At 36.0% G+C, this 13,101-nt stretch overlaps 1 protein-coding gene across 1 annotated transcript in view; it reads left to right on the top strand.

Annotated features, from left to right (window-relative positions):
• Positions 1-13,101, top strand: part of TASOR (transcription activation suppressor) — a 49,612-nt gene that overhangs the window by 21,953 nt on the left and 14,558 nt on the right. Inside the window, exons 12-16 of the mRNA XM_052639799.1 lie at positions 5,448-5,520; positions 5,613-5,684; positions 7,114-7,812; positions 11,344-11,750; positions 12,192-12,333. Coding sequence (XP_052495759.1) covers positions 5,448-5,520; positions 5,613-5,684; positions 7,114-7,812; positions 11,344-11,750; positions 12,192-12,333 — 1,393 coding nt within the window. The remainder of the gene's footprint in view (positions 1-5,447; positions 5,521-5,612; positions 5,685-7,113; positions 7,813-11,343; positions 11,751-12,191; positions 12,334-13,101) is intronic.

The following is a 13,101-nucleotide window of genomic DNA, read 5'->3' as shown; positions in this document are numbered from 1 at the left end:
ATGAACAAAGACCATATCCATGTAATATGGTCTTAATCTTCTCTCATAAGGGTATTCTTTTAACAGAATTTTATAATTTTCTGAATATAAATCTTGCTCATTTTTAATCACCAGACATTTTGCTTTTTTGATGCTGTTGTAAACAGTATTTTCCATTTCCATTCCAGTACATTTTATTGTGTATTTAGAAATGTAATTGATATTTATGTACAAAAATAATATTTATGTCAGATCAGTATATGAAATTTGAATAATTTGGGGTTTTTTTTGTTCATTCTTTGATATTGCTCTATATGTTTCACTTTCCAGGAGCACCATTTTTTTTTCCCCTCTCTGATCTAGGATCTCTAGTATGATGTTGAATAGAAGTGATTACTGTAGGCATTCTTATCTTCTTGATCTTCAGAAGAACACTTTTAACATTAACCATTAGATTGGGACTTTGCAGTAGGTTTTTCATAGTTACCTTTATTAATGTTTTTCCTTCTTTATTTTTTAACCTTCAGTGGGTTTTGAGTTTTATTGAATTCTTCCATATTTATTTATTGAGATGGTTACATGGTGTATTAGAGTTACACCAGAGGAACAGAACTGATAGGACATACAGTTGATACTTTTAACAGCTTTGGTTTAAACTATGCAAGTCTACTTGTGTGCAGATTTTTTTCATTAAATATGTCCTATGGTACTGCATCATCCATGGTTGCTTGGATCTGCAGATGCAGAACTGTGGACTTAGAGGGCCAGCTATAAAGTCATATGCATATTTTTCAAGTGCGTGGGGGTTGGTTCCCCTAACCCCCACATTGTTCAGGTGTCAGCTGTATACAGATAGAAAGAGATTTATTATAAAGCATTGGCTTTCACAGTTATGGAGTCTGAAAAGTCTCAAGGTTTGTAATTGGTAAGCTGGAGACCCAGGAGAGCTGATGTCATAGTTTACAGTCTGAATCCAAGTGTTTCAGAACCAGGAGATCTGACAGTTTCAATCTAGGGACTGGCAAGCTTGAGGCCAGGAAGAACTGATATTTCAAATGTAGGAGAAAAACCAGTGTGCCACCTCAAAGGCAGGCAGGAAAGAAGAATTTCCTCTTATTCCAGGAAGGGTAAGCATTTTTGTTCTAATCAGACCTGCAACTGATGAGACTCACCCACACTGGAGAGGGCAGCCTGCTTTATTCTATCTGTGTACCTATCTGTACAGTTAACTCATCCCAAAACATCTTCAGAAGCACCCAGAATGAAGATTGACCAAATATCTGGACACCTTGTGGCCCAGTGAAGTTGACACATAAAATTTATTGTCACAGTATAGTATTATAGTATTTATTGTTTAAACTTAATAAGATGCATTTATCTGTTTTCAGTGTTAAACTGTTCCTGTGCTTCTGGTTTAGAATACCATCCCCTCCTCTTTAAAAATACTTGGCTTATTGTGTGAATGTTTTGTTTAGGAGTCTTGTACCTGTGATGATGGGTGAGATCTGCCTACAGTTTTTCTTTATTGTATTCTTCTGATTTAGTTTTTGTAGCAAGGTTATGTAGCTTCCTAGAATTGTAGGTAGTGTTTCCTTATTTTGCAAAAAATGGATGTATATATAATGAGAAGAGTCTGTTCTTTGGATATTGGGTGGCACTTAACTGTAAAACTGTGTATAAAATGTTTATGGTTTGTGATTCAATTTTTTTAATAGAAAATTCAGGTTTTCTGTTTCTTCTTGAGTCAACTTGGGTATTTATGGTTTTATTTATTTTTAGGAAATGTCCGATTTCTATTTTTAGAAAATGTACTGGGTGAGGATTATTTTTATAGTCTTTTTAATAGCTACTGTGAGCATTTTTACAAATAGCATTTTATTATGCTGTCTCTTACTAGTACTTTTCACCAAAGGTTTGTTGCCTTTATTCATCTGAAGAACCAAATTTTGGTTTTGATCCTCCATTGTACCTTTGTTTTCCTGGTTTATTAATTTCAACTGTTAGTTTTAGTCTACTTGGGCAGGGTGTTGGTATTTAGTTATTTCTGACTTCTTACGTAAGAGAAAATGATCAATGAACTTTGAGTTCCAGGTACTTTTTTAGTTACTTTCCACATGTTTTAATATGTAGTATTTTTGTTACTCAGTTCTAAGTGTTTTTTAAAGTTTCCATTATGACTTTGTTTGTCACATGATGTAGAGGTATATTTTTAACATTTCAAGTGTATGTGAATACATTTTTTTTCTTTGAATTGCATTGAAATCAAGATAGGTAATTATTTGAAGTTTTTTTGAGATTTGACTTTATAAAACTCTGTGTTCAGTTTTTGTACATGCCCCCTCTGGATTTGAGAAAAATGTATATTGTTTAATTGTTAAATCCTAGGGACAAAATTCTGGTTGACAGCTATTTTCTCTTACCACTTTGACTGTATATGCTACAGTGTCTTCTGGCTTCTGTTTTTGTTGAGAGATCTAGTTGTAGTCTAATGATGGTTTCTTTGTAGGTCATTGTTTTTTTCTGGTTGCTTTTAAAATTCTTTCTTTGTCTTTGATATTTTACAGTTACATTAAATATATCTAGGTGTAGATTTCTTATTTATCCAGCTTGGTGTATATTTTTTCATGTTTATAGATTTATATCTTTATTTCTAATAACTAAGAATGTTTTAGTCATTATCTCTCGGATTATACTTCTACTTCTATTTCTTTAGATTGACTTCTTAGGACACTGAAACATCATTCTGTTCTCCCTGTCAGTCTGTCTTGTGTTTTTTGCCTTATTTGTACTGCATTTTTTAGTAATTTCGTCATAGGTATATTCTAGATTGCAAATTCTATCTTTAGCTGTGTCTTACTTGCTGTTTAATCAATTTATTGAGTTTCTAATTTCACAGAATTTATTTTTAATTTCTAAAAGCTATCTTAGGTTCTTTTTGAGATCTACCTTTTTATTTTTTCTTTTTTAAACAGATTCTTGTTAATTCTTTCAGAAAGATTTATTATGTGCCAGAGGCTCGTCTAGGAGGTAGAGGTTCTATTCTGATGTTCCCTTGGTTATGTTTCTTAACTGACTCACCATTTTAGCCATTTAAAAATATACAGTTAAGTGATTTTTAATGAATTTGCAGTGTTATGCAACCATTGCCACTATATTTTTCCAGAATATTTTCATAACCCCCAAAAGAAACTTCCTATTCACTAAGCATTGACTCCATGTTCTTCCCTCACCCACCCTCTCCCCCACAACCAGTCTCTGGCAACTAGTAGTCTACTTCTGTCTTCATGGTTTTTTGTATTGTGGACATTTTATATAAATGTGATCAAGTAATATGTGGCCTTTAGTGCCTTCTTTCACTTAGCATAATACTTTTAGGACTCATCCTTACTGTGGTATGTATCACTACTTCATCTCCTTTATTTCACTCTACGGAAAATGCCACATTCTGTTTGTCCATTCATCAGTTGTCTCCACTCTTTAGCTATTAAGAATATTGCTGCTGTGAACATGTGTATGCCAGTTTCAGTTCTACAGTATTTCTTTAAACATTTCATACATGTTATTTTATATATTTTATCTGATGATTCCAATCTGCAGCCCTTGTGTATTTGATTCTGTTGTCTTTGCTGAATCTCACTTAGGGTATGTTATTTTTTCAGAAGCTTGACAATTTAAGATTCTGAGCTTTATATTTTTAATACTCTTTGTTTTTATTCCTGTAACATTGTTTGGAAAGCCGAAATGTCAGTAGTAGAATCTGGTAATATAAATCCACAGACTGGGTTAATAATGTTTTCTGAGGGAGGAGGAAGCAGTAAGGTGTAGTAAATAGAGGCATCAGTACAGAATTCACAGGTGCTTCCTTTTTTGCAGGACTGAAAAGTGTTTCTTTGGGTTGATGCTACAGATGTTTTTGCTGGGGCTTCTGTCTGCCTGAGTTGTTTCTGAGTGTAGAGTCCCTGTGCTTCATGGGTCTCTGGGGACATTGACTCCCTTTAGGGAACTAGAGTCTTTAGGCCACTAAGCCAGTGGGGGTTAAAAAAAAAAAAAAAACCCTTGGCATTTGCAGTGGGTGAGAAGTTAAATAAATCTAATTGTGTTTTTTCTCAGCAACCACAAAACATGAAGCTGTTATTCACATCTCCCAGTTTTCTGTTCTGACAAACCAAGAGTTACATAGGGATTTACAAATTTTGCAGAGGCGTTGTCCACTGTATTTTTGGGTTTTCAAGCAGTGCTTTTATTAAATGTAAATGGTAGCATAGTCACTTTAGCCCTTTAAATTACTGGTTCTTACACAGACTTTATTTACTGGGCTTGTGTCATGGAAATTTACGTAGCACAAGTTTTCTTCCAGAATCTAGAGTCCCTTAGAGTTCTTCTGCCATACTCAGTTCTTCACTGAGTACACCCTTTCTTTAATCCAAAAAATACCGTGAACTATTGCAGCAGTCTGTGAACTGGGTTCTTTGCATTATGTTGTTTTCTTTCCTCCAGTGCTATCAAGTTTTCTTTATTTTTTAGGGAAACACTTCAGCTCAAAAGGGTATACTCTCCAGGGCATTTCTGGCTAACTTGGCATTTTTGTCTTCTTACAATCTAGCCCTTGATCTTTCTTTCTAGATTTGTCTTAATGTTTCTTCTAGTCTCTGCTCACCCTTGGCCAGTCGTAAGTACTCTGATGCCTGCAAACTGTCCATCATGTTGTAACTCTGCCTTTGCTCCTGTTGTTGCCTCTATTGAAATGTCTTTCCCACAGTCGTAGGCCCTTGGCAATGTACCCATCCTTTGAACTCCACTTCCCATCCACTCTAAATATGTTTTCCCTTTCTGTTGCTTTGTAAAACTTTTGGAGACCTTTCCTGTCTATCTAATTATTGATATTTCTGTGTTACTTTCACCACCCAGTTATAAACTTCTTTTGATCAAGGATCTTGTGCTGCTTGTCTCTCACGTTATCTCTGGTAAGGCAGGATTACTTTACATGTGAAAGACGTTCATTAAATACGTGAAGAAATAGATTATAGCAACACTTTGCATTTGAAATTAGCCTGAGCTCTTGAAAGGCAGCATTTGGTCCTGCTTGTTTCATATCTCCAACATGTAGCACACCACCTTGGCAATTTTTAACATGGCTTCTGAGTTGCTGAGGAAAATATTTGAAGTTTTAGTTTTTGTTTGGTTCTTTTAGTTTCGAGGGAAAATCAGCAAGTTGATTTAACAGTTACTTAGAATTCTTTCAGTAATATTTTCTCATTAAAACTGTGAAAACTTAAGGAATTCTTAATTAGTTGAAATCTAGTTCGCAGAGAATTGGTAGGGTTTTTATCTAATTTAGTAGCAGTACTTTCCTTAAAAAGATAAAAACTTTTTGCTTTCCTTACAATTAGTAGGAACTGCTTGCTATGTTTCTGCCTTCCGGTGAATAATAAAGCAGATTCAACTTCTTCCTTCTTCTAAAAATGCAGGTTCTTGTTAAACCTTTGGGAGACCGAGGATACCTTTTTCTTCTCTCTCCTTATCAAATGGTTCCTCCATATGGTAGGTGGTCTCTTTAATTTTTTATGGTTTTCCTTTAACTTTTTCGAAGTTAACACATATTGCTAATGCATTTCTCTCTCTTTTTTTTTTAGAACATCAAACTGCTAAGCCTCGAGTTTTACATGCTTTGTTTCTATTTCAAGAACCTAGAGGAATAGTTCCTTGTAAGTTCATTGGCTATCTAAATCTAGTTACATATAGATAACTGCATTTTAGTGCAAATTTTCAGGTAACTCAGTAAGCATTTTGACTTTCTTACACCATGTTTTGCGAAATAATGGAGATATTACAAGGTATTAACCATATAAAACACAAATTATATGGCTTTTTTTTGTTTCTATGAAAAATTATTTTGGTTTTTATCAGTGTTTTCACTAAACATTGATTGAAATTGTTACAGTAATATACCTTAGGTTTTCAGGGTTTCTATTTTAAGATTTTTTTTAAAGCTTAGTTCATTTTTGCATTCAAATTTTAGTAACGTTAAGTGCATCATGCACTAGGTTACATATTGGATCGTTCAAAATTAGTAAGAATCTCCACACTATTTTAGAGAAATTTTTCTAGTCACCATTTCTAAGAATGAACTTTAATGCTGTATTAAGGTAAACTTCTCACTGTTAGATTAAAAGTGAAATTCATGGGAATTTCCTGGCAGTTCGCTTGTCAGGACTCTGCTTTCTCTCCTGAGAACCTGGATTCAGTCCCTAATAGGGGACCCAAGATCCTTCAAGACCTGGGGCATGGCAAATGAAAAAAGAGAGATTCTCAATTGTAGCAGTTCAGTGCCTGCCTATCTGCTTATGGGGGTAGAGTTCATGTAAAGTTAAGTCTGTTATGTTAAAACAGGAAGGAGTGACATCATAGTCATTTGCAGGACTGTCTTTCTAGGAGCCTCAGATTTTGCCCCTTTTCTCTGTTTCTTCTTGTATTTTACTTGCCACTAGTTGATGCCTAAGGACATGACAACGATCTTCAGTGGGCCGGTGTTCTTCCCTTTAAACATAATATTCCATAATTTTCATGTTTTAGTTTCTTATTGGCCCATTTTATGCTCCTGGGCTTAGAGGCATGCTATTTATGTATTCTTATATAACATATATGTACTAGGATACATATGGACTTCCCTGATAGCTCAGTTGGTAAAGAATCCACCTGCCATGCAGGAGACCCTGATTCGATTCTTGAGTCGGGAAGAACTCCTGGAGAAGGGATAGGCTACCTACTCCAGTGTTCTTTGCTTCCCTTGTGGTTAGGCTGCTAAAGAACCCACCTGCAATGCGGGAGACCTGGGTTTGATTCTCTGGGTTGGGGAGCTCCCCTGGAGAAGGGAAAGGCTGGCCAGAGAAAGGGAGAAGGGAAAGGCTAGTCCAGTATTCTGGCCTAGAGAATTCCATGGACTGTATAGTCCAGGAGGTTGCAAAGAGTCAGACATGACTGAATGACTTTCACTTTCACTTTCCATTAGGGTACATACTGGTTTGGTCCACCGTTAATGTATGGGTGTTGTCATACTGCTTTGACAATATGTAGATCTGTGCTTGTCTAGTTTCTTGATTACTAACATGGTTTGCTTTTTTTGTTTGTTTACAGCACAAAAGGGTTCAACCAGTGCAGCACCTCAGGAGAAACATGAGAGCATGTCAGATGTGTTAAAAATAACTCAGTTTTTACAATTTGCTTTGATTCAGTGTCGAAAGGAATTCAAAAATATAAATACTATAAATTTTCATTCTGTTGTTGAGAAGTATGTAAGTGAATTTTTTAAGAGAGGTTTTGGTTCAGGTAAACGAGAGTTTATCATGTTTCCGTATGATTCACGATTAGATGATAAAAAATTCTTATATTCAGCTCCAAAAAATAAATCCCATATTGATAATTGTTTGCATACCTATATTTTTCGACCTGAAATGTATCAGTTATCTATTTATAAATTAAAAGAGCTATTTGAAGAAAATAGAAAACTTCAACAGTTTAGTCCACTTTCAGATTATGAAGGCCAAGAAGAAGAAATGAATGGTACAAAAATGAAATTTGGAAAACGAAATAACTCAAGGGGTGAAACTATTTTATCTGGAAAGCAGAAGTCATCTCACTCTTTGGATTATGATAAGGACAGAGTCAAAGAATTGATTAATTTAATTCAGTGTAAGAAAAAAAACGTGGGTGGGGACTCAGACACAGAAGATATGAGAAGCAAAACTGTGAAGAGGAAGCTTGAGGATCTACCTGAAAATACGAGAAAGCTTGCCAAAACCAGTAATTTAACTGAAAATTGCCATCTGTATGAAGGTAAAATATCAGAATTGCTTTCATATAGTGTAAAAGTAACAACCAAAAACATAGTTAAGCAGTTCTGTCTGTTCTCCTCATAACAAGGATTTGCAAATTATAGCTTGAGAGCCAATCCAGCCAGTCCCCTGTTTTCCTAAAGGAGATTTTATAGGAATACAGCCTTACCTTTTGTTTATGTGTATTTAGCTGCTTTTACACCATAATGGCACAATTGAGACAGATTGTATGGTCCACAAAGCCTAAAATATTTACTCTCTGATGCTTTACAGAAAATATTTGCCAGCTCTTGTCCTTGTATATCAGATTTCTGAATTGTGTCACTTGATGCTAAAATAAGAAAATAAAGTATGTTCAGCTATCACTTTCCTAATTGGAGCTGCTTCCCTTTAATATTTCTTTACATTTAAAATTGGAAAAGTACAAAATTAAATATTGAGTTCTTTTAGAATGTTCATTAATGAAAAGAGCCTTCTGAGCTTTAAAATTTCTTAGATGCACACCCTTTTTCCTACCCTAGGAGTCCAGTAATTTGTTTGGGTTTTTATTTTTTCTATTTTTCTTGTTTTTAGGTGACAGAGACAAATTCTCTTAAGTGTTTCAATATTGCTAGTAATTTAAAGGATCTTTTCATCTAGATTTTTAACACTGCTCGTCTATAAGCATGAAAAGTGTCCCTTTGCATTCAGTACATTTTGCACTGCTGCTATTTTTGTTAATTACGGTAGATCTGACTGTCCTGTTTCTTACTAAGCAGCTTTACTCCTGTGTTTTCTAATTCAGCATGTCTCAGAGCTGACTAGGTTAGTGCCCTTGTTAAATTGTTCTCTAATCAGTCTCTGTAACCTCAGTTACTTTTCACTCCTCTGTTCTCCTTTATTTCCTCTCTTCCTGCACTATTCAGTTTAAGATTAAGTGATTTAAATTTAAATTGATTAAAATGAAATAGAAATTCATTTCCTGTGTTACATACCAGCTGCATTCCACCAGCCACACTGCTGTTCTGAACAGCACAGGGAGGGGACATTTCATCGCTGCAGGAAGGTCTGTTTGACAGTGCTGTTCTTTTCAGTAACTTTCAGGGTTTTTTCTTCACTTGATCCGTTTCTCTTTCCAGTGTTTCATCCTTGACCCTGTACTAGATGGCCTTCCTTGCTTCTAACGCTAATTTCAGTATCATGTTCTTCTCAATATTGGTTTACTAATTGGCGAACCATCTTAGCTTTCAAGGGTTTGCTATAGCCTGGCCATGTCCAGCCTGAGTAGCCCTGTTTCCCACTCTCCCCAACAGGCACTCTTAGAATACATAATAATGGTCAGCCTGGTACTTCTTTTCCCACAAAGCATCTTTCATTTCTTTCAAGCCTTGTGTCTTTGAAGTTGCAATCCCTCCTTAGCTTTCTGGCTGTTCTGGTCCTTGATACTTTTCATCTCTTTTCCCTTCTGGATTTCTGCTCTGTTGTGAGCCCGATGGTGTTTACTGATCCATACTATCATATACTGTTGACTTCTATCTTGAGAGTTAAGTGCTTACTGTTTGCTAGCTGCTTTACGTGTATAGACTCATTTAGTTCTTGATTGGTAGACATTATTGTCCTTATTTTACAGGTAAAGAAAACCATCTTAGAAGTTAAATAATTTTACCTAAAGTTACATAGTTCACTGATCCATGTTTGAAGTAACTTTTGACTGCTGTTAGGCATCATTCCTATTTCCTAGCACTGAACACATAATGGGCAAGATAGTTAAAATTTGGCACCATTTTAGCAGATAAGTGGCTAATTTGTAGATGTGAAAAAATACTTGTGGGCAGAAATCAGGCTTTATCGAAAGTTAAAATGGTGGGAAAGCCATGCCTAGTTATAGTGGACCAACTGAGAAACAGGGAAGAGAGGGGCTAGGGAGACGGACGGAATGGTTAAAGCAGAACTAGTGACGGCAAACGGGCATGGCTAGGTGTTCTTCACTCGGTTCATTTATAGTTATTTGCACACTTTATTTCTGATTCTGAAAGTAAAGATTTAAAAGTTGGATTCTAACTTTTAAAATATGCTAGTCTTGATTTGGTGGTGAGCTTGCTTTATTTGTTTTTTAAATTTTATTTATTCATTTATTTTTGTTTGTTTATTTTTGGATGCACTGGGTCTTTCATTGCCGTGTGCAGGCTTTCTCTAGTTGCGGAAAGCAGGGGCTACTCTAGTTGCAGTGTGGGTCTTCTCATTGTGGTGGTTTCTCTTGTGGAGCTCAGGCCTCGGCGCATGGGCTTCAGTAGTTGCAGCACACAAGCTCTGCAGTTGGGGCATACCGGCTTAGTTTCTCCATGGCGTGTGGGATCTTCCCAGACCAGGGATTGAGCACGTGTCTGCTGCTTTGGCAGGCGGACTCTTATCCACTGTGCCACCAGGGAAGTCCCCCACTCACTTTATTAAGAGAAGGCCTTCTGTTTCCCCTATCCCCTCTAATAACAACTTTTTAAAGTATGATTTACATACAGTGTACTCATTTTAAGTGCACACTTTGATCAGTTTTTTATAGCTGTTGTTACTCCCATTCCAATATATAGGATATTCTCATTACCTTCAAACGTTGCCTTGTCTTTCTTTGAATTTGTCTCTTTGCACTCCATTGCTGGTCTGCTTTCTGTCTCTCTAGATTATTTTACCTTCTCTCCAATTTCGTATAATTAGGTACAGTATGTACCCTGTTTCTAAATTTGGGGGACTGTGGTATATTATGCACTACCTAAATTGCAACATCTACCCTACCTTTACCCTCCTTAAGTATTAAAGCACATGACTTTCTGAGTGTCTACTCTCTCTACAAGTTTTTAAATATATTGGTGGTGCATATAACCCACATTTATACTTGCTTGAAGCCATGTCTGATATGTTTTCTCTCCTAATACTTTTTGTTCTTACTGCAAGATTGGTGTAGATTTCTTTGGGATGATTTTGCATCTCTTAATACCTCAGCTTTGTTATGAATTAAGTAATCTAGTCATTTAAGATAAAGTTTAGGTTATAAGGTTAGTACAAAATGTTGCGGGAGAGATCAAAGTCATGGGTTTTGTTATTTCTTTAGAAGATTTAGGTGTACTCTGCATACTCTTCTTGAACACTTTGCAAAACAGTAAGGATAGGTATTTTTCTGTTGTCAAGTATCTTGTTGATTTTTAGGATTTTGATGGTAGAATTTAAAAAGGTACCTACAGTATAGTTATTTATATGTATTATCCACATTACCAACATGATATCTGAGCTCATTTCTTAACAGAATTTTCAAGATATGAAGATAAACTTCATTTAATGGGAATTTTGACCTGTGTGCAAAATTTTAGAATCAGTCATGTTTGGAAAGTAAGGGGTGGATATACTTGTAAACTCACAGCAGGTGATTTGATTGAGCTTTTGCCTATAAATGTCAAATTATAATTAAATTTTAGGTGTATGTATCTATATCTACATCTATATATATTTAATTTTATGCTTGGCTTCCAAACTGTAAGAGATGGCTCTTTCTTCTTCCCTTCAGAGTCCCCACAGCCTGTTGGCTCACTTGGGCATGAAGCTGACTTGAGACGGCAGCAGCAGGATACCTCTAACTCTGGCGTTGCTGACATCCATAGGCTGTTTAATTGGCTGTCAGAAACACTAGCAAATGCACGTCATTCTGATGCATCCCTGACAGACACAGTCAACAAGGCCTTAGGATTGAGCTCTGATGATGCCTATGAAGAGATGAGGCAAAAGCATGAGTATGAGTTGAGCTCTACCCTGGATAAGAAAGAGTATGAGCAGCCTCCTGGTGCAAAAATCGAAAATGCACGTTTTAAGGATACTCAGAGCCCGTTGCTAGACGTTGATCCATCATCTTTAAAGTATCCTGTTGGTGTTTCTACCAGTGAAGTAGGCACTGACCATAAATTCCATTTGAAAGAAGTAAGCCTCTATCATCAGATTACCTTTGTTTGCTTTTGTGAATATTTGTGTGAAAGGGAGGATGTGGGTGTGCTTGTTTTTCTTTTTACAAAGAAATGATAACACATTTCAATAATAGTGTCTGTGCCGGATAGTATTTGTAAGTTATTTCTTATTACAAAGAGATGAACGCAAGTATTTTTCTTGCTGCTGCCCATACAGTCTAAGATTCACCATTGTGATAAAGTCACAGCAGGACAACCTGTTTTGTCAGGAGCTGCTTGAAAGTGCTAGTCACTCACTTGTGTTTGAGATTAGAGTATAATACCTTTATCATGTTGATTTTACTCATTCGTAATGTTTAGATTGAGGTTTGAGCATTTGCTGTGAAAAAAGGTGTTCATTCTTGACTTTAAAATTAGTTGAAAAGAAAGGCATTGAATCTGTACTCTTAATTTTTAGGATCCAAGTTTAATTAGCATGAATAATTTTGAAGATTGCAGTTTGTGTCCTACTATTTCCATTGAACATGGATTCCATAGACAATCTAAGTCAAATAATGTTGAAGAGACTGAAATACATTGGAAACTGATTCCAATTACAGGTAAGAACAAGTGCACTGGGACATAGGTTTGCTTGGTTTTACTTAGGGAGTAGTTTCCTGAAGGGTTTAATCTTGGAAATTCTTGGGGCTTATTTGGCTCTGATATCTTCAGTGTCTTATTTTGAGCAGTGTGATATTCATCATTGAATTTTGCTGTGTTCTTGGTCAGTATCTGCAAAAGAGCCTATTGAAAAGAGAAAGACTTAAAATATACTTTCTCTATGGAGTTGAACATGCAACTTGCAAATGAAAATTGTTGGCAGGAATTGGGTTTCTAATAAGGTGAGGTAGCTACAGAGATGAGTGAGATCCTTTGGGCAGCCAATTAAATGCTGTCTTTGCAAATTATTAAACTTTAAAACCTATCATCTAAGAAGTTTTAATGTTAAGGTTCATCTTTTAGAAATAAATAAAGAGTTCTTAATATTGGGTTATTTTCAAGAAATTGAGTCATTGTAGAGAATGGCCTGAAATGATTAAATGTCAATATGCCTAGAAAGCTTATACAACCTTATAAAGCTTCTAGTGGGGCAAAAATAGTTTGTGAGCATGCTAAATCGCTTCGTTTATGTCCTACTCTTTGAGACCCTATGGATTGTAGCCCAGCAGGGTCCTCTATCCTGTGAGATTCTCCAGGCAAGAATAAGGAAATAGGTTGCCACCCCCTCCTATAGGGGATCTTCCCAACCCAGGGACTGAACCCGGGTCTCTTACATCTCCTGCATTGGCAGGCAGGTTCTTCATCACTAGTTTAACAGATGTTGAAAG

Source organism: Budorcas taxicolor, chromosome 1 (assembly GCF_023091745.1).
Source record: "Budorcas taxicolor isolate Tak-1 chromosome 1, Takin1.1, whole genome shotgun sequence".
NCBI lineage: Eukaryota > Metazoa > Chordata > Mammalia > Artiodactyla > Bovidae > Budorcas > Budorcas taxicolor.
The sequence above is the reverse complement of the archived record's forward strand: the minus strand, read 5'-3'. Positions and strand labels throughout refer to the sequence as shown.